Here is a 25616-nt window from a genome sequence, read left to right as displayed (position 1 = left end):
TGGCCTTTCGTATTAAAGGCCGACGCCGCTAAGCTATGCATGCGAAATACATAAATTTTTTTTGAACCCCCTGCCACCCCGAAATATTTGTCTCGGTTCGTCCCTGACTGTGGTATAAGTGAGACGTTCTTGTTTATGCGAAATGGTTCGCTGTTACATTGATGGCTGTGCATCCACAAGCTACGGTAGTAAGAAAGAAAAAGGAGACAAGCTTGAGAAACGTCCCCAGTGGGCACAAGATTTGGTGACGTCTTTACGACATCGTTACGACATCCTATGTCCATGCCATTTCGATGTCTTTGCGATATCGTACAGACATCGTCAGATCATACGACTTATTTAAGATATCGTAAAGACACTTTAACGACATGGACATAGGATCTCTTAAAGTTGTCGTAACGATGTCGTAAAGACGTCGCCAAACTTTGTGCCCACTGGGTCACTTCGTTTGCCCTAGCACAGTCATTTCGATGCTTTTGGACATCAAATGCCATGTGTTCCATTTTGAATATGCCAAATCGAAGAAATTTCGAATGTGAATTATTAGGTATTTTCACTTCAACCATCAGCTCACTTCACTTTGTTAAAAGATGAGGGGAAAACAATGGATCAAATACATGGAACAAAACTTTAAATCTGAAATGAACTGAATCCCCTGCAGTTGGTCCCGAAGTGGGCACAAAGTTTGGCGACGTCTTTCCGACATCGTTACGACAACTTTACGACATCCTATGTCCATGTCGTTAAGGTATCTTTACGATATCGTAAATAAGTCGTATGATCTGACGATGTCTTTACGATATCGCAAAAACACCGAAACGACATGGACATAGGATGTCGTACAGGCTTCGCAAAATTTTGTGCCCACTGTGCCCTTGTTTTCCCCTCAGCAATGTACGAAGTGAAGTTAGCTGTTGGTTGAAGTGAAAATACCTAATTAAAAGTTCCACAAAAGTGCCGCTGTCTTTGTTTTTGTTCATCAGTTGCCATGTCGACACAACTGCCGTATTGCGAAAATTCATGAGTTTCTAATTTTTCCGCAAGAGGCGCTACGAGCGATGCAAACTAACTCAATCAAAATCCACGCGTCCAAGTCTTCCGAGAGTGGGGTCTCGTTATACTACTGCGTGATCGAACCTCCTGAATTTGTAACAAGAACCCCCAAAAGTAATTCCGCCTTATCTAACCTCAAAAAAATATCCCTAGAGCCACCTAAAAAAGTCAGTTCTGCTTCGCTGAATCACTCCAAATTGTCCCTGAAGACCTCAAAAGGCAGCAACGCTTTTTGCATTCCCTAAAATAACCCGCCATGTCCAACTCCAAAAACTGTCCCTACAGAACCCAAATATCAACTCCACCTTGCCCCCCTCCCGCCACAAAATTTGTCCCTGAAGACCTTAAACAGAGAAACACCAAGTATATTGAGTGCTCCCTACTTTGGAATCTTTTTGTGTTGCGTTTGCGTCTGAATTGCGTTTGGATTGGTTACCGTTGTCGCGCTTACTTCAAATGATTAAATATGCAAGAAAATTGTACGCAACAAATAAAACTTCTAAAATTATTAAAGATAATTCTTTGATCACAAATCAGACTTATAAAGTGTAATGTGAAATAATTATTGGATTTTTATTCCTCAAATATAAATAATAGATTTTAAATTTAAAGTAAGGAATACCCTTTTTATTAAAAATATAAATTTAAAATTATTTTTTAATATCTTTCTTCACTTTACAATTATTATTTGTTGTAAGCAATGATAAACAAAAACAAAATTATTAATTTCAAATAAGCGCGCCAACGCAGAACAATCCAGTTGTTGACGCAACGAAAACGCAACACGAAAAGATACCAACATTTTTTTTTTAAAGCCAAATGGCGTCAGGCTGATATCTTGTCGCACGCGAAACTGTTCTACGCAGTATTAATAATTTAATTTGTGGATATTATGGGCTTTATTTCAGCAAAGCGTTATAAAAATATATTTATCGTAATGGATCAAAGATTATATTATTATCCGGAATTTCCAGACTACAGTGACGCATATGTTTGTGGAATTTTTCCAACTTGTAAATCGATTATGTTGTAGATTAAGGTTTAACATGACGTACAATCAATCTCAAAAGTTGCCAATCTTTAAAATTATTATTTATAAAATTAAAATAAACAAATCTATTATTAATTTCTGCAAACATTGACGGATGCTTCTAAGTGTACTTTAGACTAAATTTAAACTATGATTGTTCATAAAAATGATAACTGTATAACTTATAAATTAATTTTTTTAATAAAATCAACCTAAATAGAAATGTAGAGAATCCTTCGAAAAATAAAATGAGGCCTTGATCATTAGGATTAAAGAAGAATTGTAACTTTTCCCTAAAGAGATAGTAAAAACTAAACTTCTAAATAATTACTGTTAAATAAACAATTTGAACCTGAATTATTTTTTTCTAAAGTGTGCTTAAAAGCCTCTATTAACATTTACAAAAAATAATAATAGATCTTTTTTTGTCGATTTTATAAATCATTTCGAAGATAGGCAACTTTTGAGATTGATTGTACGTAGTGTACATCCTTAATCTATGCTCAAATCGCAAAATTATTTGTCACTCAAATATGTTGTTGTTTTTTTCCCTGATTTTTTTCTTGATTCTGAAAAACGAAAATTCACGTTTTTTGCCAAAACGATAGAAGATATGAAAAAAATCGGAGAAATAAAATTATTTTTGTAAAAAATTTCTAGAAAAGCTGTCATTGAACACTTTTTCATCTCGCTTTCTTTGAAAGATTTTTGTGAAAATATTTATAAAATCCTTCAAGATTTTTTTTCAGCAATACAATTTTATGGTGTCATAAAAGAAGCAGAAAAGAGCTTAAATTAATAGTTTCAGTAATATTTACATGAAACTTTTTCCTTTAAAGTAGGCATTTTTGAAATCATCGATACTCTCAATTTTTTCTGAATTACTTCATTATTTTCCCACAAAACCCTTCTTCAGGGTGGCCGTTTTAATAATAGAAAAAAATTCCCGGCCATTTCCCAGTTTTTGCACGATTCGCAAACATTTGTCATGGTCAATAAAATTAAAAAATCCAAACTCTAAGCCTAAAAATTTTTGCGTTTGAAGTAATAGAAAATAAACTAAAATATGATAAACTAAATTATGATTTCCAATTATCTCAATTGAAGAATCAATCAATGAACTTTAGATTGTTTCAAATTGTATTATATTAAGCAATTTTAAGCTATAAGCAATAAAAAATTTTTTTAACTGAAAACTTCTTAAATTATTTTTTATCTTAAATATAGTTTAAGCATATTTAAAAAGTTAAAAAAATTTATTTCAAAATCTAGAAATTAAAAAAAAAAATGTTCCTACAATTTTTAAAAAATCCTGAAAACTAAAAAAAATTTGTTTTAAATCTTCCAGATTCTTTTTTTTACAATTTTAGAAATCTTTCAATGTCTTTTCATATATTATCTTAGAATCATTTTCCAAAATGAAAAATCATTTTTAAAATTCCTAGGAATCTTCAGAAAATGTTTCTAATCTTTTAAAGCCCTTGACAATTCTTAAAAAGCTTCTTAATTTTTTTTTTCTGAATAATCTCTGCATTTTGTGTCAATTAAGGGTGTGGCTATTTGCACTTTTGAAATTAATCGAATATTTTCTACAAGTAGTAACTTTCCAATGGTTATTTTTACATCGAAATTTAACCATTTCATTTACAAATTCAAATGTTTTCATCAAACAGAATTAACATTATAACATTGAAAGTTTAAAAGTTTTTCGAAACTTTGACGATTCAAGGCCATCTATGTCAAAACATTCAGTGTAAAATTGTTAACTTTTAAATATTTGGTTTCAATTTTCTCGTCTTAAATAACCAGTCAAATATTGCTCAATATCAATATCAATATTGTTCAATAATAATTATTCTTTGCCTTAATTAAATTTTTGTGATAGATTGAGTTAAAAATTGAATATTTTAGATTGTTGCAAAGAGTTTATAAAGTTTCAATTGGATATTTACATTTTTAATGACTAAGACTTTCCAATTGAAAAAGTTTAATTTTTAACGTTAAAATCTGGAAATTCTTAAATCTTGAACAAATTTAGAAGCGCTTTTTCGAGTCAATTATTATTTACTTTTTAATACTTAAACTACAGATCCATTGAAAAATATATTATTTATATTTACAGTTGATAAAATAAAAATGTTTTTTATACAAAAAATTTGACTGCAAACGCTTTTACTTTTTACTCATTTAAGTCTTCAAGGATTTATTTTAAAATTCTTTGAATTGAAAATGTATGCTTCAAAATAAAAATCTAAAATGGAAAATTTTTAAAGTAAAAGATTTTCGAATTACGCATTGGGAACTCAATGATATCACAATTAAAAAAGATCATTCAATTAATTACTTGAAAAAAACTGTTGAAATCGAAATAGGACAGATATTTCTTCTAATGATTTCTAAAATTCCCGGTCCAAAAATAAATTCACAGTCATTTCCCGGTTTTTCCGGGCTCGAAAAATTCCCGGTTTCTTGGTCCAGCGGCCACCCTGTTGTTACAAATGTTAAATCAATCCTTTTTGGTTTCTCATCACAACATAAAATTGTATTTTTGAAGACAAAAAAATGTTCAAGAATTTTATACAATTTACGCAAAAATGTCGAAAAGATTAAATATTTTGTGGTTTTGGTAAAAAAAAATGTGAAAGTTTCTTTTTTAAACAAATAAAAAGTCTTTTTTTAGCAAAGGCGCTGGCGCAGGGCAGAATATAATGAAATTTACTCTTGACATTAAGATGAATCTATAAAAAAAATCAAGAGAAAAAAACGGCGTATTTTTAAATAAACTGACTTTGAATATTTTTAGAAAAACCCGCTGCCTTTTTGTTACTTATGATTTTTTTATTTTCCAATGAATTGCGAAAGAGGATGAGCAATTCCATCAGAATAAAAGAAAAAAAATTAGTATCATTATTTTATTCCAAGAAAGGATTTTTTATTGAATAAAGAACATGTTTCTTTTTTAATCAAGTTTAAATATTACTCCCGCTCGCGGCATTTTTTGCCAAACGCGTAGATTGGCTATCTTTAAATGACGTCATTCTTCGCGGGAAAATTCAAACTATCTAAATTATGAAAAATAAAGTAAAAATGGTTTCTAAACATGAATTTCAGAGTGTAAATGTCTCTAAATGGCTTTCATGTATTATTAATAAATAACAATTAATAATAATTACGAAAAAAATAATTGAAATAGTCTGCCCATTGTCGACATGTCTGTATGTTTTGCGATAAAGGAATACAAATTTTTTTCGAATCTTGATCCTCCCTAGAATCACATACAGGTCCAAAATACTTCTTAGCTACTAATTTACTTTTTTTAGGGAATTCGCTGATTTGCAAATTCATTCTTTATTTATATCTTGTATCTCGCTTGATTCGTCCTTTATTTGCGATTTCTTGTTTTCAGCGTTTTCAGGCATTTATAGGTTAGCTTAGATAATCAGCTGGTTCAGCCGTCAAGTAGAAAGCCGCGAAACCTGATTGGTCAACATTTTGAAAAGTAACATGGCGACTAAAGTGGTCTCATTGGTGCTCAGTTATATACCTTAGTGACGTTACATATGTTTGAATGTGACCAAATAGACGTAAACTCGAAATTATTTTTTATTAAGTATTAGAAACCTAAAAAAAAAATTTTCTTTTCTCTATAACGTTATTCACTGCTTGAAGTTTCTAAAAATAGATTTATCTCATTTCATGTAACATCCCCATTGTTAAAATTAAAAATCTCCATAACTTTTAGAAAAAGGACGAGTAAGTCCCCCAAAAAAGTCCCAGTAGGCTCCTAAATAATTTTTTTATTCAATTTCGATTGTCCCATCTAATTTTTCGTTTATCATATTTTAGCCTTCTACCAGTCAAAATGTGCTGGGCAATGATGTATCATGTTGCACGAGGTCCTCAAACAATGATGATGTTGGCCAGAAAACATACACACTTACCAGAAACAAAATCTGACGATGTTTCTCAAGTCCAGGAATAATTATTATTTATTAATTATTAATTAATAATTCGTAACATCTAATACACAAATATTAAAGACTGAGAAGAGGCTTGACGTTTTCCGCCGAAAAAATTCGAGTCGCTGAGAAGTAAAATTGTACAATAAGGAAGAGAGACTTGTGTATAAATAAAGATAAAATTTTATTATTTACATAATATATAGTTTCAACTCACCACTCACGCGTTATTAAAATAAGTCGTAAAAATAGTCAAGCCCCTGTCCCAATTCCCAGATCGCTATTCCAGTGCCTAATTTCTCAGCGAGATCCAATCTTTGTTTTATTGAGTATAGCGTTGGATAAAATATGTATCCGTGTGGAGACCTGCAAGTATTTCATTACTAATAACTTGCAATATTATAATTTTTTTTATAATTTCGCATTGTCAATTAATAAGATATAAAAATGAAGTTATATTACGATGATTGTAAGTTCGAATTATTCAGTTTAATGACATAAAAAGAAATTGAGTGGCAATGAAACTGAAATGTTCACACTTTGGAACATTATTAAATTCAAAATGAATAGATTTTAAACACACAGTTCTTGCATGGTTCTTGCATAAAACTTTCCTATTGAAATTTGAAAAAAAAGATAAAGAAAAAAAACTATTTTTTCTCCTAAAAAACAAATTCTTTTATTTATTTTTATTTCTTTCGTCTTTTTATTTTTATTATTATCAAATAACAAAAAAACAAGAGTACAAAATATAAATAAATAAATTAAAATGTTTGATGTTTATCCCATTTAAATTTCTTTAATTTTGGTTTTATTTTTACCGTAAATTTATTTTCCCAAATTAATTTGGAAAGGGACTTGGTAAATTTAAAAAATAATTTTAAAATATTCAGTTCATAATTTTTCTTTGAAATTTTTCAATTACTTTGCCATTTTTTTTTAAGATTTAAAAGATGTCAATTTTTAATTTTAAGAGCTATAAATGTGACATTGTACAATTTTTCAGCAATTCAAACAACAATTTTTTTTATTCTGAACGTTCTAAATTTGGAGACGGTCGACTTTTACTCTTTCTTAAATAGAAAGATTTTCAATTTGAAATATGTAATATAGTTGTACATGCAACAGTAGAATTTTGTTAAGAAAATCATCTATTGATAATTCAAATTAAGAATTTTATAAAAAGTTCGTCTTTGGAAAGTTTAACTGTTGAATTTTTATCCAAGATGATTAATTTTCTACCAGAAAAGACGAATTTTCGACGAAACAAATGAATTTTCTATAAAATAGTTCAATTTTCAGTTAGAAAAATTAAATTTCTACCCAAAAAAAAACGAATTTTTAAACAAATAGAAGAATTTTCTACAAAATAAATTTTCAGTAAGAGAAATTAATTATTACAGAATACATGCATTTTAAACTCAAAAAACCTAGTAGAATTTTATATTTTAAAAGATACATTTTCAATCAGAAACGGAATAGTTAAATTTTCAGTTTAAAAAATTAATTTAAATTAATTATTTAAAATAATTACATGAATTTTCAACCAAGATGATTATTTTTTTACCAGAAAAGAATAATTTTCAACGAAATAGATGAATTTTCTACAAAATAGTTAAATTTTCAGTTAAAAAAATTAATTTTCAACCAAAAAGAAAAAAAAAAGATTCTTTAACCAAGAAAAATAATTTTCAATGAAAAACGTCGAAAATTCTATGAAATAAATAGATTTTCAGTGTAAAAAAAGAAAATTAACATATTACATGAATTTTCAACCAAGATGATCAATTTTATACCAGAAGAGACGAATTTTCAACGAAATATATACATTTTCTATAAAATAGGTAAATTTATAGTCAAAAAAATTAATTTTCAATTTTAAAAAACGAATTTTCAACCAAATAGATGAATTTTCTACACAATAGTTAAATTTTCAGTAGAAAAGTTTATTTCTTAACAAAAAAAAACGAATATTCAACCAAATAGATGAATTTTCTACAAAATAGTTAAATTTTCAGTAAAAAAAATTAATTATTAACAGAATGCATGGATTTTAAACCCAATACCTAGTAGAATTTTAAATTTGAAAATATAAATTTTCAACCAGAAACGGAATATTTAATTTTTCGGTTCAAAAAATTAATATTAAAAAATATATATAAAAAAAAATAAAATAAAATAAAAAACAAAAAAACGAATCTTCAACCAAGAATAATTTTCAATGAAAAACGTCGAACATTCTACGAAATAGTTAGATTTTCATTCAAAAAAATTAATTTAAAAAAAAAATTACATGAATTTTCAACAAAGATGATTAATTTTCTACCAATAGAGACGAATTTTTAACAAAATATATGAATTTTCTATAAAATAGTTAAATTATCAGTCAAAAAAATTAATTTTCAATCTAAAAAAACGAATTTTCAACCAAACAGATGAATTTTCTACACAATAGTTAAATTTTCAGTAGAAAAAATTTATTTTTAACAGAAGACATACATTTTAAACCAAATACCTAGTTGAATTTTATATTTAAATAGATAAATTTTCAACCAGAAACGGAATAGTTAAATTTTCAGTTTAAGAAATTAATTTAAAAAATAGAATTTTTCACAGATTACATCAATTTTCAACCAAGATGATTAATTTTCAACCAAATTAGATTAATTTTGTACAAAATAGCTAGAGTTTCAGTAAATAAATAAATTTTCAATTAAAAAAAAAAATTTCAAACAGATGAATTTTCTACAAAATAATTAAATTTTCAATTTAAAGATTAATTTTTAACAGAAGACTTGAATTTTAAACTATATACCTAGTAGAATTTTATATTTAAAAATATGAGTTTTCAATCAGAAACGGAATAGTTAAATTTTCAGTTTAAGAAATTAATTTTCAATAAAAAAATTCAAACAAATAGATAAATTTTCAACAAAATAGTTCAACTTTCAATTTAAAGATTAATTTTTAACAAAGTACCCGAATTTTAAACTATATACCTAGTAGAATTTTATACTTAAAAAGATGAATTTTCAACCAGAAACAATGATTTTTCAACCAAAGAGATGAATTTTTATAAAAGTAATTGAACTTTAAACCAAGTAGTAAAAAGGGCCTTGGCAGTTTCGAAATTTCCTTTAAAAAATATTCAATTATTAATACTTCTTAGAAATTTTTAAATTCTTACGTTATAAAAGATTTGAATTAAAAAATTTTAAAACTGTTAATTTATATTGTGCCATTTTTCAGCAAGTTATATTTTAAAATTTTCCAATTTAAACGCTCTAAATTTGAAAACGGTCCACTATTAAGTTGTAAAACTAATTAATTTTTTGCTTCCAAATCTTTAAAAGTATACAATTTTAAGTATCACTTTAAAATTGTTTAATTTCAAATGCTTATTCATGAACAACAGCACGCAATTTCATATTTTACACTTTTTAAATATTTAAATTTGAAATTTATTTGCCAAGGGTTTCCGTTTTTCTATGAAAAAAATAACATAAACAAATTTATATATTCAAGTTTTTAGTTCTAAATATTGAAAGTTGACAATATTTTTAAATTTAAATTGAAAACTATAAAATTGTAGAAATTACAGGTTAAAACTAATTATTTAAAGCATTGATTTTAATAATTTTTTCAACTATACAATTAATTATTCTCAAAAGATTCAGTAATAGTACATTTTTTCACTTTTATTCAACCAAAAATCAGAAGATTTGAATTTTGAAACTAAAAATTTAACTAAATTGTTGAATTTTCTGCACGAAAATATAAATTTTCAAACAAAAAAATTAATTTTCAACGAAATAGTTTAATTTTCTACCATAATAAAAGATTTTTCTATCCGAAAAGACCAATTTTTATCAAAAACGTTGGCTATTCAATCAAGACAGATTTTTCAGTCAATATAGAAAAAAAATTTACGTCTAAATAGGTGAAAGTTTTTTATTCGATGTAAAAAGCATTTACTTTTAACCAAAAGGATGAAATTTCAAAACAAAAGATGAATCCTTAACTAAAACAGTTAATTTTCAATAAAATAGTTTCCTCTTAAACCAACAAAAGATGAAATTTGTACCGAAGGAAATGAATTTTCATGTGAAATATGGAACAGTTAAATTAAAAAGTTTTATCTAAAAGTAAAAAGGAATTTTCAAACCAAATGTCTACAAAACATTAAATTTTTTATTAAATCGATGAATCTTCAACCAAAATAATGTTTTTTTAAACAAAGCAAATAAAAAATATAAATTTTCAAAAAAAAAAAAAAAGATTAATTTTAAGCCAAACAGATAATTTTTAGTCCAGAAAGATTTTTCAGTTTAAAAAAATTCCACCAGATTGATGAATTTTAAAGCCAAAAAGACGCAATTTCTACATTCAACATTTCTATTTTTCCCAACATTTTTTTCCACCAAATAATTTAATTCTCTACCGAAATAGTTGAATTTTCAACCAAAAAAGTATAATTTTTTAAATATTTATGAAAGTGTCAAATAAATAATCAAATCGTCAACCAATTCTACCAAAAAAGATTCATTTTTAATGGAAAAAGAAGACGAATTTTCAACCGAAAATGGATGTCTTTTTAACAAATTTTAATTTCCACATCAAAAAGATGGATTTTCTACTTTAAAGTAATAAAGTCATCTGGATGAATTCGTAACAAAATGTTTTTTTTTTTCTTTTTTAACACCTTTCTTGTTTTCCAGACTTAAAATCAAAAGAATATTTACCATCCCTTATTTTCTCTATATTGTTATACACATCGATTTTAACTGAGTTCCAAGCTACTATGTTCTTAATAAAAATATTTCATAAGCCTGAGGCTTATCTCACAAATAATGATTGCTCATAATTTATCAATGGCAGACTATCTGATCAGAAAAAGTTAAGGAAGACAAGTAATTAAACCGAATGGTTGAATTTTCGAGAAAAAATAACAATTTTTTACAAAACAGTATTTTGCACAAAACAGTATGAATCAAAAACAGTTACATTGAACCAAAAAAGACCAATTTTCAAAAAAAAACAGTTGCAATTTCCAAAAAAAAATATATTAATTTTCAACATAAAGCGATTAATTCTAAGCAAAAAATAAAGAATAGTTTAATTAAAAAAAAAACACTTTTAATGAAAAAACGATCAATTTTGAACCAATAAAATGAATTTTGAACAAATTAATACGACTTTTAATCATCTAGTTGGATTTTTAACCAAAAAACAAGAATTTTCAATGAACAAAATAATATTGCATTTTTAACTAACTTTTCTATTTTTAATTGTTTTTTTTTTTAATTTTTCTATTTTTTGTTCATTAATCTTAGGTTTAGTGAAAAATTCATCTGCTTGGTTAAAAATTGAATTTCTTTGTCAAAAATTAATTTTGTTTTTGTTGAAAATCCAATTATTTTGTTGAAAATTCATGTTTTTTGGTAGAAAATTAACTTTTTAAGCTGAAAATATAAATATTCCAGTCGAAGTATCATAATAATTGCAGTAAAAAATTGATCTCTTTGGTCATCTATATCACAGGTTAAAAATTTTATTTATTTAAAAATGTATCTTCTTGTTCAAAAATTGATCTATTTTGTTAAAAACTCAACTATTTTGTGAGAATCCGTTTTATTTTGGCTGAAAATTTAATTTCTTGACTGATTTGTCTTTTTGGCCTGAAAATGGACAAATTTGATTAACATTTTTTTCCTTCCTTGACTGAAAAATTAGTTTTGGATTTTTAGTACAAAAAGATTTTTCAGTAAAGAAAGAAAGAAAATTTGTTTAAAATTTTTTCAATTTGCAACCAGAAATATTAAATTTCAAAATTTTCAAAATGCATACATTTTTACAGAAGCAGTTGATTTTTCATTAAAAAAAAAATAATTTTCAATCACAGATGAAACTGAAACAAAACAAAAAATGATTTTCTTAAAAAATAGTTGAATCGTCAATCAAAATATATTAATTTTTAACCAAACAGTTACATTTTCAAACAAAATCGATTTTGCAATCAAGAAGGAAAAAAGGAACGTCATTAAAATAAAAAAATTAACTTTCGAAAAAAATATACGTAATATTTGATAATACAATTGAATAGGTTAATTTGCAGCCAAATACACTAATTTACTAACAAAAAAAGGAATTTTCAAAAAATGCATTCATTTTTAGAGAAATAGTTGATTTTGCATTTCAAAAAAATTAATTTTCGACCACATAGAGATGAATTTTCAACTAAACATTTAATAGTTGATAAACGAATTTTCTACCAAACTTGAAATTTCAAGGAAAAATAATTTTGAAAGAAAATACAAAATTCGAATAGTTAATTTTTTAATTTATTCATGTATTTATCTTTAAGGTTACAAAAATATGATTTTCCTAAGGTTCTTGAGAAAATTGAAGATCTTTTGAGATTTCAGAAATGACAAATTAAAGATTTTTTTGGTTTACGGAATTTTACCAAATGTTAGAAAATATTTAATTCAGCTTAAAATATATTTAGAACTTTTGGAACTTTGAAAAAAAAGAATTTAAACTGGAAGAATTATTATGAAGAAAGGATTCCTTCTTATTGGATTTTATGAATTTAATTCACATTCAAATAGAAAACAAGAAAAAGGGGACGTTAAAGCCTGCGATAAATTAATAGGAATTTTTATAAATTATAGAGTGAAAAATAATAGTTCGAATAAACATTGAAGTTTATTTTTAATACGATGACAATATTTGGTCAGAAAACTGGAAATTTGGATAAGAAAATAAAGTTTCAAATACTAAAAAAAAGTTTTTTTTTAAATTAATTTTTTCCAATGCGCACTTTTTGATTCATCATTAACTTTCAACCCCGGATTACACGAAGTGTCTCGGACAGTAATTATAATTTTTCAAAATACAGTGAAACTCTTCAATAGCCCTCCCTTCTATAGCCCTTCCGAGAATTGACGCCGCGCCGCATGTAGGTGTAACAGGTGCTGGGCGGGGTGCGCGGAATATGCGGCTGTCACTCTGGCTGGCAGTCAGGCGTGAACAAACAAAAGCGGAGCGGGTTCAAAATAGTTAGTTCCTACCCATCGTCAGCCCCGAAATCGGCGCTATAAAAGAGTTTCACTGTAATATTATATGCATTTGAATGTAAAATTCTTACTTGAGTTCGAAAAAATGTTCCTTGCTTTGATCGTCCCACTTCAGTTTTCCTTTAAAGGAGCCGAGAAGCTCAAGATACTGCGAACCAAGAATTGCACCGCCACCTTCAGGAGTATAATTGTTGCCATAAAAATTAAGGCCCAGCAGGATCTGAGCCCTCCTAGGATCATTTTTCTCCGGCACGAGGGCCTTGACACATTTTCGGGACCAACTGAGAGGACTATTGGGTCCTGGCCTTTGAACGCTCGAGAAATCGTATGTCATCAGCGAAAATGCGCTGATATGTGGCGCCAATTGATCAAAATGATCCTTTGTGAACCATTCTTCACCAGCACTGTAAAGTTGAAAAGGAAAAAGGTTCAATTCCATCTTTTATATTTCCACACCTCACTCAGGCTATTATTTTATGACTTTTTTTCTCCTCTGAAAATATTCTTCTCTAACCTTTTAAAGATCTTGTAAAGAAATCTCTCCAATCTTTCAGTTCTATCCTATCAGTTATCTGCTCTCCTTTCCTTCTCCCCATATTAATGAATTTCCACACTTCTCCTAATGATCTAATATTCATAAAATATTTCTCCCACTGTCTTTGTTTTTACTCCTATTTCTTTTTATATAGTTTTCTCAGTTCTCTTCTTTTGCACACTTAACCATCCTGATAAACCCTATCAAAATTATTTCTAGAGGTCCCACAAAGCAATCCTGCCTTCTCAAGCTCACCACAATTGTTCCTACAGACAACAAAAAGTACTCTCCCCTTTCTCAACTCCCAAAACTGTCCTTAGATACCCTAAAAGGCAACCTTGCGTCTTCTCCAACCTACAAAAATTCTTCTTAGAGACACCAAAAAGCAACCTTACCATGCGCAACATACCAACACCCACACTGATTTTAAATACCTCAAAAAGCAGCTTTGCCTTTTCCAACTCCCAAAACTGTCCCTAGAGACCATAATAGGCAGTCCTGATTGTAAGTTTCCCAAAAATGGTCCATAGAGACTCAAAAAAATCATCCCCGCCTTGTCCAACCTCTCATAATTATCTCTAGAAATCATAAAGAGCAGCTCTGCATTATCCAACGTATCAGAATAGTTCCTAGAGACCCTAAAAAATAACCCTGCTTTCTCCAATCCCCAAACTTGTATCTAGAGACCTCAAAAAGCAGTCCGCCTGCTCCAACTCCCCAAAATTGTTAGCCCAAAATGCCGCCCTACCTTCTCCAATACCAAAATTGCTTCTTAGAGAATCAAAAAAGCTGCTCCCCTAGTTCAACCCCCTAAACTTGTTACCCAAAAAAAGCAGTTCCAACTTGTCCAACATAAAAAATTTTTCCTTAAAGACCACAAAAAGCAGACTCACCTTGGCCGACACCCAAATTGTTTCTAGTGACCCTAAAAAGCAGCCTTGCGTTGTCTAATCCCTAAAATTCTCCGTGAAGATCGAGAAAACAGACCTGTCTTGCCAAGCCCTGAAAAATGGTCGTACAGATCCTAAAAATCAGCCCCACCTTTTCTAACCCCCGAAAAAATGTCCTTAGCGCTGTACGGTGATTCATGTACATTGGGGGTTGTTACTTAGTTTCTGTTTTGTATTTCAATTATTCTATAACTAATGGAAGTATGGGTATTAATCAAGTCCCATGCATCTGCTTCTGATCTAATGTTCTTTAATTCTTTCTCCTGTTGTCTTTGTTTTTCCTTCTTGTACCTCTTACCTACTTCTCTCAGTTATCTTATTTTTCCCAAATAACCGGCTTGATTCCATTTGCCCTTGCCCCATCGCTAATATTCAAAACTTTATCTTTTGATTCTTTTTTTGGTAATAGGAAGCTAGTAGAAAACTGCCTTCTTCTTATTCCTTGCTCATTCCTTCTAGTTACCTCTTAATTACTCATATTCATCTTCCGTTCTATAATGTTTCTATCCTATAAATGTACTTTTTATCCTAAATGCCCTTCTTTTCGTAAACCGTTTCACTAACTCCTTTAAAATATCTCTCACTTCCGTAATTATTCCTCCTTTTGCTCTTCCCTTCTTGTTTTATCTTACCGCTCTCTGAAGTTTTTGTCCACAATGTATCCGCTTGGAAATTTGTCGACAATTCTACCCCATTATTTATCCTTTATCCTATAGGTGTGCGTTCCAGGGGACAACCCTGGTATACTCGGAGCCGTTCCACGACGCTAGGTGAGTGTTAGGCTTCACTCAGGTGAACAGTTCAATGATCACTCGGGTGAAGAGTGGGGGTCACTCGACGAGTGACTATTTCACCCACTGAAACTAGGTAACTGGAAGTGAGTAAACATTGGAATTGACGGACAGAAAAGGCGGGAATCGCAAGTTTAGTAGCAGATTTAGTTTAGTATCTTCATCATCTAAAGTTTAGTATCATCATCACTTTCCACTATTATGGAACACATCACTGTTTTTATTAATAATAACCTCGTTACTGTAGCAGCAATTAAAATCTTCTTCCTCTATTCTTGCATTTTTTTAACCTTTTATGTCACAGAACTTCAATCATCTTTCACAAAAAAAATACGCGCCAAACATACACCCGCCGCACACTCGAAACCATTCCCCTTCCACTTCACTCTAGTAAGCCCCGTCCACTTCTTTGCTTCACCGGGGTGCACTAGGAGCCGTTCCACGACGCTAGGTGAGTGTTGGATTTCACTCGGGTGAAGAGTGAGTCTGAAAGTTGATTTTTATAGTCCCGGGGAGGATGTGCATTTAGAGGCGGCTATGGCAAGATGTAACTCCTGAATATTAAAGGGTTCACTCGGAAATCTAGAGACGATAGGGTTGGGAAAGCAATCGGAGTTGGCGTGGGTTGTAACTTGGACAGGAGGCGAGTCCGGGTGAAGGAGCGGGGGGTAGGTTTGAGGGGGGTGAGCTGTGGTCACAAAATTTGTCTATGAATTTTTTCATTTCTTTGACTGATTCTTGATTAACCGGGAAAGTGAATGGAGAAGGGTCAGTGAGAAGTCTGTGTCGAAAGCCGCGAATCTTATTCCAGATATCTGAGATTCGGGAAGTTGAAGTAATAGATTCGCAAAATGATTTCCAGCTGGAGATTTTTTTTTTTTTTTTTTAAGGTTTTTGGGGCTTCAGCTTCGAATTTCTGAAGGTCTAGAACATTTTCAAAACTGTATTTATGTCTATACCTTCCAAGCTTGGCTCTTCTTAATCTCTCCAACCTTGAGCAATTCTCGTTTCACCACGGTGGAAAATACGGATAATCACGTTTTAGGACCTTATCAATTGTAGGACTGGCGATGTGAAGCAAGAGATACCAATAGTAGTTGAAATACGAAAGTGATCGCTACCCATCTTATCCCCTTCTACTTTCCAGGAACATAAAGGCTCAAGGCTACCAGAGACCAGGGAGAGATCGATAGTGATTTCGATTGGTTGGGCCTAGAAAAGCGAGTGGAAGATTCGTCATTTAAAATAATGAGGTTGGAAGCTAGATTTGCAGTATTTTATTTATTTCCAGCTGGGAAGGTATTATCACATCCCCAAAAGGAGTTCCAGTTAATGGCGTAAGCTGGAGTTCTAGGATTTTTATAAATATTAATGATCAATAATTCGCCCCAACTATAGGGAACAGAAATAGCGAGGATGTCTAATTGGTTAGGAATTTCAGCAATTTTTGATTTAGAGAAAAGAATATCATTCCTTATAACAATTATAAGACCGCCACCAATATTGATATGGTGTTCTTTTCTAATAATGTTAAATTTCCTTAGAAAAAAATCATTTTGATCTTTTAGCCAGGTGTCATTTAATAAGATGATATCGTAGTTGTGAATAATTCTTTCCAAGGACTCTTTTTTATGGATTATACAATGGCAGTTCCATTATAGAATCCTTAATTTTTCTAGATTACCCACTATGGGTAAAAAAGAGTTTTAAGGGATCGAGGCAGTGGTAATCGGATTCTGGTTATTTATCAGAGGGCTATTGCATTGGCCTAATAGTCCACTGCTAAGAAGAGATAAGAGAGGAGCAAATTATTGGACGAGATTCATAAGAGATGAAATCATTTCTCTGAGGTCTTGTTTTTGAAAATCAGTCGAGGAGGAAGGAGGGGGGGGGGGGGGGTTAATAGAACGGTTTTGTAAACAGACACCATTTCCGAAAGGACTAGAAGAACGAGAGTAAAGATGAGAGAAGGATTGCGATTGTGTTCGCGATTTCCTCTGTGAAGACGGAGGAGAGAGTGGTAAGAGTCCATGTGAGCCTTTACAGTTAATGCAGAGGGGAGATGACGTTCCATCAGGGAAGTTTTGGTCTTCATGAGGTTTTTCCCCCACAAAAATCTTGGGTTCTTGCACTGGGCTTTCACGCGACCATGTCTAGCACAGCCGTAGCAGAGTTTTGGAGGAAGGATGTAGAGAGACCTTATATAGGGTGTAATAAAATTTGATATGCTGGGGAAGGAGTTGTCCATCGAAAGTGACCAAGACGGTTTTTAAAGGAACTAGGTTACCTTTTTCGCCCTTCTTCGATAATCTGGAAGCCTCCAGAATTGGAATAGGGGAGATAGCAATATCTTTTAGCTCGTCCATAGTGAGGTCTGTAGGAATTCCCTTAATGACGCCAATGCGAGACACACTGCGGTTGGGAATGAATGCGCTAAGCCTGGGGCATATAAAGTGTAGGTTATCGGCCTTTGTTGGAGCGAGAGTATCTATTCTTGAGTCTCGGCGACCGAAAGGAGTTTGGAGTTGAGTTAGACTCGGCGTGTCTAACCTTAGTGATAAGTGAGTTAATAACTTCTTTAATTTCATAGCTTTTTCTTTTTAAACCAAAACTAGTTTTAACAACAGTGGAGGGATGATTTTCATTAAATGGGTAAGAATTGAGAGAGCCCTCGATTTCTTTTGGAGCCTGGTTAAGGGTATCCTGGTTTAGGAAAGAAGTTTCATTAGTTTCCATACCTTCATCAATCAAGATATTATGATGGTTATGGATTCCAGACTGCGTTTAGCTAAGCTCAGCTTGTAGGCCTTCTATGCCCAAGTTCAACACATCCTGGTTAATTTCACCATCTGCAATGTCCCCGTAAACGGACCCCATGCTCCGAAAAACACGCAGGCCGCAAGCGGCCGGCACATCAGCGGAACACCCACCTGAACTCTGTGAGAAGATAACAGGAACTAGAACAAAACCAATTCAAGCCTTTCGCAGAGAAAGCTTTCTTCCTTCAGAAATCAAGACAGCAGGAAAATTCAATCATTTTCACCGACACTTTTTCGAAAAATACCTTGTCAACCTCAAAAAAGATCGACCGTCACCGATCGGTCATCTTCCCAAACTCCCTAAGCAGAGTTGAGATACGTGAGAATCGTTTCTGCTTCCTTAAGGTCAACCAGAATACGGAAGTCCTTTTTAGCGCGCGACTTTCAAATAGCAACCAATCGCAATGTCGAAAATATGAAATCAGAATATTAAAGAGATTGGAAGGTGTCATTAGAGCGCAATGTATTTTTCCGTGAATGAGTTCAGCGCTTCTACAGTTTCGGGAAAGAAACTAAACCTCGAGGACTCGAAAATCAAATCCAAAAAAAAAGTTTCCCTTTACTTTATTAATTACTGTTTAAAGAAGGTAATAATAATAATTTATTTTTTGTAATAATATTTATTTATTTCATTTATAAAAAATAACCAATACAAATGTATCAACCTGTAATTTAAAAATTTAATTCGCAACTAAATTCACGCGTTTACGAATTACATTACTTGTGATTAATGCAACTTGTTGTTAAAATTTTTTATTTTTCATATCAGGTTAGTGAAGTTATATAGACGCCCCTCATAATGTTTCTACAAAAACAATTGTATTCGCTATTATGGTACTTACGTAGTCGGGATCACTACTGGAAGTCCCAAAAACGAACATCGTTTATTTTTTATTGTACTGTTGTTGCAACCACTAACACTACAGTAATGTAGCATTTTTATTTAAAACCTTTATGATGAAACTTGTATACAAAACATTTTTCACTGTTAGAGAAGACGCATTCCAGAAACTAAACTTCTCGTTGAAATATCCGAGCTTCTTCCCCGAAGCGGCAAAGTGCGATATTTTCACTTTCCAGCAAAGATATTGCTTCCACTATCATTAATACTCTCTATATGAAATGAGATTATTTGACTACACGCATGCGTTGTCAAATATTTGGATCTTAAAGTGGTGGAAGCTCACATTTTTAGTATTAGGGAAATTTCGGAGAGGGAAATTATAGAAAGTAAGGGAAGTGGATGTGATCTTCCAAAGTAAAAAAAAAGTAATGAATAATGTTTTTTAACTCACCCTCTCCAGGGCGGTACAGCCAAAATTGTGTCCAAATTTCTCTTTCTTAAACCCTCGCCGATTTCTTGCACGATGTCGGCAATGATCCCCTTGTCGACTCCCGTGAAAATGAATTGATTCCAAATCTCAAGGACATATCCCGTAAATTGGAATGTCTAAAAATTAGTTTTGTGTTTTATTTAATTCCATGTTTATTTATACTAAAGTTATAAATCACTCCATTTAAGAAAATATGCATAGAAACTTAATTACTTGAGCAGTTTTGGAAAGAGTTGTGATCAACTGATTTCTTCTTCCCTCATTTTCATAAAGCTCAGAGATGTCATCGGGAGACCAATTCTCGAAGAGAACTCTCGGAAATACTAAAATTCAAAATGGAAAAGCCAAAATTAAAGATGTTTTAATTCTATGCAAATATTTTGTAATGGTCCTTAAGATTGTTCAATTTTGTATTTACTCTTTAAGGTGTGATTCCCATTTTCTGCAGTATCTTTTAGATCCTTCAGCCACTTTTTTTGAACATCATGAGTCGATAATGAGAATGCTTTTTTGCTCGGGTGCAACGTTAACCAAACTGGAGAAACAATCGTGAACTTTTTCTTAAATAGTTTAGCCACCTCATATCCGTGACCATTCCACTGTAAAGTATGAAGTTATATATATTTTCTTGAAGTTCTGTTTATCACAGAGAGGAGGAAATATGCATTTACCGGTGTGATGTATCCGAGAACATTGCCGGCAAATCTTTTTACGCCAGTGTCTTTATAATAAAGTCCTGCATCCCGTAAAATATCCTCTGCTTCAGGATCTTTTATTACGAGTTCTCTGTCAAAAACATCATGTTCAACAGGACCTTTCTGTTAAACAATAATTTATCTTTAAAGATCAAAAAAATGAAGAGCATGGATATTCGTCGAATTTATTTCCCCTAATGTTTATTTCACCGAAAATCATAGGACCGGATAACAAGTTACTATCATTTTTACTTATCCCAATTGTCAATTTGCCTCATTTTCACTCTTCCGAACTACCATTTCCCATCATTTTTATATTGCCGCATTACAATTTAACATCATTTTTATTATTCCGAAATACTGTTTGGCATAAGTGATGTTTTGTCTGAATTTCCATTTAGCAACATTTTTATTAAGGCCTGCCTCCAGTCCATGCACAAGAACGGCCGGATCTCGGAATGGCTGGAATGAGGCGCTGACCAATCAGAAACGTTCCGCGGGAACATTGTCATTTTGACGCGGAACTAAGCCTAAATCAGCTGAAGTGTTCGAAATTTTTAAGTCCGCGCCAAAAGGCGTTCCATTCATTTCCAAATTTATCAAACACATGAATCGGAATGACTGGAACACCGGTTCATGTGTTTGACAACTTTGGTAATGAACGGAACGCCTTTTGGCGCGAACTTAAAAATTTCGAACACTTCGGCTGAGTTCGGCGCAAGAATGACACAATTTCCGCAGAACGTTTCTGATTGGTCAACGCCTCATTCCGGCCATTCCGATATCCGGCCGTTCTCGCGCATGGACTGGAGGCCTAACTGAGTAACCAGTTAAAATAATTTCGATTTTACCGAATTCTGATTTTTCATCATTTTTGTTCTTCGCAATCACCATAAACATCAATTTAGTTTTTCATGAAAATGGCTATATTTGAATTTCGTGCTATTATTTTTATGTGGACGCCATTTTCATCATGAATGAAATTGATATTAAATGGTGGTTCGGAAGAATAAAAATGATGAAAAATAATACATTCGGAAGAAAACCATAATAAATAGTGATTAGGTAAAAATACAAATGATTTAAAGCAGTACTTCGGACAAATTAATTTTCAACCAGTTGCATTTGTGAACCAAAAAAAAAACAGAAAATTTTGCCAAAAGAGACCAATTTTCGATTAAATATTTCAATTTTTTAACCCAAAAAAATGAATTTTTAATAAATACAGTTTATTTTTAATAATAAAAGATGCAATTTTTTCCAAAAGAGATCAATTTTAAAGTAAAGAAAAAACTTTTAAACCAAAACAGTATTTTTCAATAAAAAATAATAACAATTTCTACCAAATTATAATGTGAAGAGCAAAATAAATTTTGAATACAAATTGTGGACAAACATTTATTTTTAAAGTTACTTATTTGTTTTTTAGCAATTCAAAAAGATTCTTGAACATTTCAGATATTGCAAATGTGTCTACAAAATTGTTTTATTTTAAAGCAGTTTATAACATTTTAGGAAAAATTCGAGTTAATTAACAAAATATTTAGTCCTTTTTAGAATTTTGGAAAAGACGTTTACATTTGTACATTTCCGGAAATCTTACGATCTTAAAATATTATTAAAAATATTTTTTTAAATTCTAATATTCTAACACATCTTTTGAACTGACTCGAATTATTCGAAAAAATTGTTTGAAGAAATCTTTTTAAACCGTTTTCAATATTATCTTAAAATTCATTTTCTAAAATAAGAAGTCATTTAACTTTTTCCTAGGAAATTTAAGAACAGCTTTTAACTTACTTGAAACCTTTCCATATTCTTAAAAAGTTTTCAAATTTGTTTTTTGACATCTTTAAAAATCTAATTTTTGTTCAATTTTTAAAAATCTTTTCATATTTTTTATTATTTTCGATTTTTTTAAACTTTTGAATATCTTGTTAAATGATTTGGAATTTTCCTAAAACTTGTCAAAAATCATAAAAAATTTACATTTTGTTTAAAATGTTTTAAAATCTTTCTGAATTTTAAATTATTTCGAAATATTTTCCAAATTTCTAAATATATTTTTAAGTGTTTCGAATTTTTCGTAAAATTAGTGAAACCCTTTTAAAATTGAACGAAATTCTTTTTAAATTTGTCAAATTTTATGTTGAAATACTTACAAATGATTTGAAATGTTTCGAAATTCTTTTAAATTTTCTTTAAAATTTAATTTATCAAAATTAAAAATCAATTGAAATTTTCCCTAGAATTTTAAGAAAAAATGTTTATCCTCTTGAAACCATTAAAATTATTAAGACACTTCTAATGTTTTTTTTCGAAATTGTAAAAAATTTAGATTTTGGTTTAAATTTGTTGAAATCTTTCTAAATTTTAAATTATTTTCGAAATTTTTTAAAATTTCAACATATATTTTTCAATGATTCAAATTTTTCCTAAAATTTGTAACAAAGTTTTAAAATTTAAACAAATTTTCAAATTTGTTATTGAAATATTTAGAAAAAATTTGAAATGTTTTAAAACACTTAAAAATGTTCTTTAAGAACTAATTTATTAAAATTAAAAATCAATTGAAAGTTTCTCTGGAGTTTTAAGAAAAAATTTTGATTGGCTTGAAACCATTAAAATTCTTAAGACACTTCTAATGATTTTGTTCGAAATTGTAAAAAAGTTAGATTTTGTTTTAAACGTGTTGAAGTCTTTCTAAATTTAAAATAATTTTTAAAAATATTTTCAAAGTTTCTAAATATATTTTAAAATGATTCTAATTTTTCCTACAGATTTTCAAACTTGTTGGCATATTTACAAATCGTTTGAAATGTTTTATCATTCTTTTCAATTTTCTTTAAAAATTAATTTATCAAAATTAAAAATCAATTGAAATTTTCTCAAAAATTAAACAAAAAATTGTTTATCCTATTGAAACCTTTCAACATTCTTGAAACGTTTCTAAATCTTTTGCTCGAAATTGCCCAAAATTTTCATTCTTTTAAAACTTTTTTGTTAAACTTAAAAAAATAATAATTTTTAATTCGGAAATTTTCGATTTCGAATTTTCCGGGATCAGAAATTCTAAACATCCTTTAATACAACAGAGCAAAAAAATTAATGTTGACACAAATACTTAAATTTTCCACGAAAAAATAATATTTTTTTTACAAAAAATGAAATAGTCAAACTTTCATTGAAAAAAAATAATTAAAGAAAAAGGATTTTTAACAAAAAAGGGAATCTTCAACTGGAATAGTAAAATTTTAAACCAAAAAGATTGATTTTCTAGCAAAAAATACAATTCTTCAACAAAATACATGAATTTTGAACTAAACAGTTGATTTTTTAATTAAAGAAGACTTACTTTCAGCCCAAAAGTTGAATTTTGAACTAAAAAAATAATAAATTTCAACCGAAAATGGAATTATAACATTTTTAGTTTAACAAATGAACTTTAAACCAAACATCAGTTTCATTTTCAAATAAAAAATTAGTTTTGAATGAAAAAGATAAATCGTCAACCAAAACCTAAATAATTAAATTTTTAGTTAAAAAAATTAATGTTTAATGAAAAGATGAATTTTCAACTACAAATATGGAATTTTTAATTGCAATTAGTTAAATTTGTAATTACAAAAATTACTTTTGACAAAAAAAAACTAACTTTAGAAAAAATAGTAACATTTTGAAACAAAATGTTGAATTTTCAAATAAAATTGTAAATATTTCACTGGAACTGTTGAATTGTATACCAGAAAGGTGATTTTTTAACTTAAATGATGAATCTTTAACTAAAATAATTTAATATTTGACCCAAAAGATTAATTTTCAACCAAGAAAATTAATTTCTAACAAAAATACGAATTTTTAACTGAAAAAGATAATTATTTAACTAAAAATTAACATTTTTATTAAAAAATAAATGTTTAACCAGAAATAAATTTTGAACTCAAATTATGGAATATTCAAGTGGAATAAAAAAAAAATTCAAAAGTTTTTAATCGAATTTAACTTTGAACCAAATAATTTTATTTAAAACCTAGAAAAACAAAATAATACGTGATTTTCAACGTAATAGTGGAATTTTCCGTTAAAAAAGACCAATTTTCTCCCAAATTGTTAAATTTTGAACTAAAAAAAGATGAATTTAAATTTTAGAAACAATTGAAATTTTTCCAAAGTTTTGGAAGATACATCAAAATGAAAAAATGGTCTTAAAAACTACCAGATATTTTTTTTACATATTTTGAAATCTTCAGAACTTAAGAATACTTGAGAGACATAAAAAAACACAAATCATAAAGAAAACAGGATGTGCAAGATCTTTTGCGTAAAGTTTGGTTTAGGTTAGGTATGTTTTATTGTGATACAACTTTGAGGTTATAAATGCAGATATAACGAAGAACGCGAATAAAAGCAATGCGAGTAAAACATCTGACAAATTAATTCTTCTTAAAAGATCAGATACATGAAAATGAATAATTATCAGTTTTTCTTACTTTTCTCTCGATCCTGCTACTCTTGCTCTTTTTTTCTTTTTTTGCACTTTTCTCAGATTGAGGTGATAATGTTCCAGATGAAATATTAACAATCGATAGGAAAACAATAATAATAATCAACACTCTTTTCATAGTAACAAAAATTGACAAAAATGCGCTACGTTTACGTATGTAAATAAAATCAAGTGTTTACGTGAATGACAACAGAGATGAGGTGGAAGATTGCCGGGTGTGTCCGTGTGAGTGGTGGGACGAGCTTTAAATGTTTTGGCGCGAATTTTAATTTAGATTATTTTAAAATAATTTACACTGAGTGATTTGCCAGAGAGCGTAATCTATTTGGGTCCGAGTTTTACGAAAATTGTAATTATTATTAAAAAACAAACTGTTTTTAAACAAAAATCGTCTTTTTTTAGTTGAATGCAACTGTTTCTAATTACAATATTCTCTGTTGTAGTTTCTTCTCGTTGGTTAAGCACTTGTCTTTTAATGGTTTTTGTTTGAAATCTGATCTTTTTTTTTATTGAAAAATTACATTATTTGTTGGAAATTCGTACCTTTTGGTTGAATTCAACGACTTTTAATATGAAACTTTTCACTGAAATATGACATATTACATTTTACGTTTCTTGAAGATTCATCCTCTTTGGTTGAAAACAAAATTTTAATCAAAAACATTTTTTGTCGTTAAAAATTCATTAACTGAAGATTTAACTTGCCCGCTTTTGGTTAAAAATTCATCTCTTTTAGTTCAAAATTTCTATGTTTCTTTACAAAATAACTAATAATTATTAAAACAACTTTACTTAAAAAATTAAGAGTTTGCCCTTTTTTTAGGAGTCAATTTGTTTACAGAGTCAACTAAAAAAGTCTATCCAACG

General features: G+C 29.6%; 2 protein-coding genes across 3 annotated transcripts in view; one reads left to right on the top strand and one right to left on the bottom strand.

Annotated features, from left to right (window-relative positions):
* LOC117174692 (estradiol 17-beta-dehydrogenase 11-like) overlaps positions 1-6241 on the top strand; it is a 20776-nt gene extending 14535 nt beyond the window's left edge. For both annotated transcript variants that reach the window (XM_033363995.1, XM_033363997.1), the window contains one exon: positions 5930-6241. In XM_033363995.1, the coding sequence (XP_033219886.1) occupies positions 5930-6065 (136 nt within the window). In that variant the 3' untranslated portion in view covers positions 6066-6241. The remainder of the gene's footprint in view (positions 1-5929) is intronic.
* Positions 6206-24952, bottom strand: LOC117174691 (chitinase domain-containing protein 1). Its single transcript, XM_033363994.1, has 7 exons — positions 24736-24952; positions 20222-20368; positions 19969-20149; positions 19764-19873; positions 19512-19666; positions 13193-13525; positions 6206-6408 (listed from the first exon to the last, which is right to left on the bottom strand). Exons 1-7 carry the CDS (start codon positions 24865-24867, stop codon positions 6273-6275), a joined length of 1194 nt encoding a protein of 397 aa, XP_033219885.1. The 5' UTR covers positions 24868-24952; the 3' UTR covers positions 6206-6272.
* Positions 24953-25616: the final 664 nt, after the last annotated feature.

This window comes from Belonocnema kinseyi, chromosome 6, assembly GCF_010883055.1.
Source record: "Belonocnema kinseyi isolate 2016_QV_RU_SX_M_011 chromosome 6, B_treatae_v1, whole genome shotgun sequence".
Lineage (NCBI taxonomy): Eukaryota > Metazoa > Arthropoda > Insecta > Hymenoptera > Cynipidae > Belonocnema > Belonocnema kinseyi.
The sequence above is the reverse complement of the archived record's forward strand: the minus strand, read 5'-3'. Positions and strand labels throughout refer to the sequence as shown.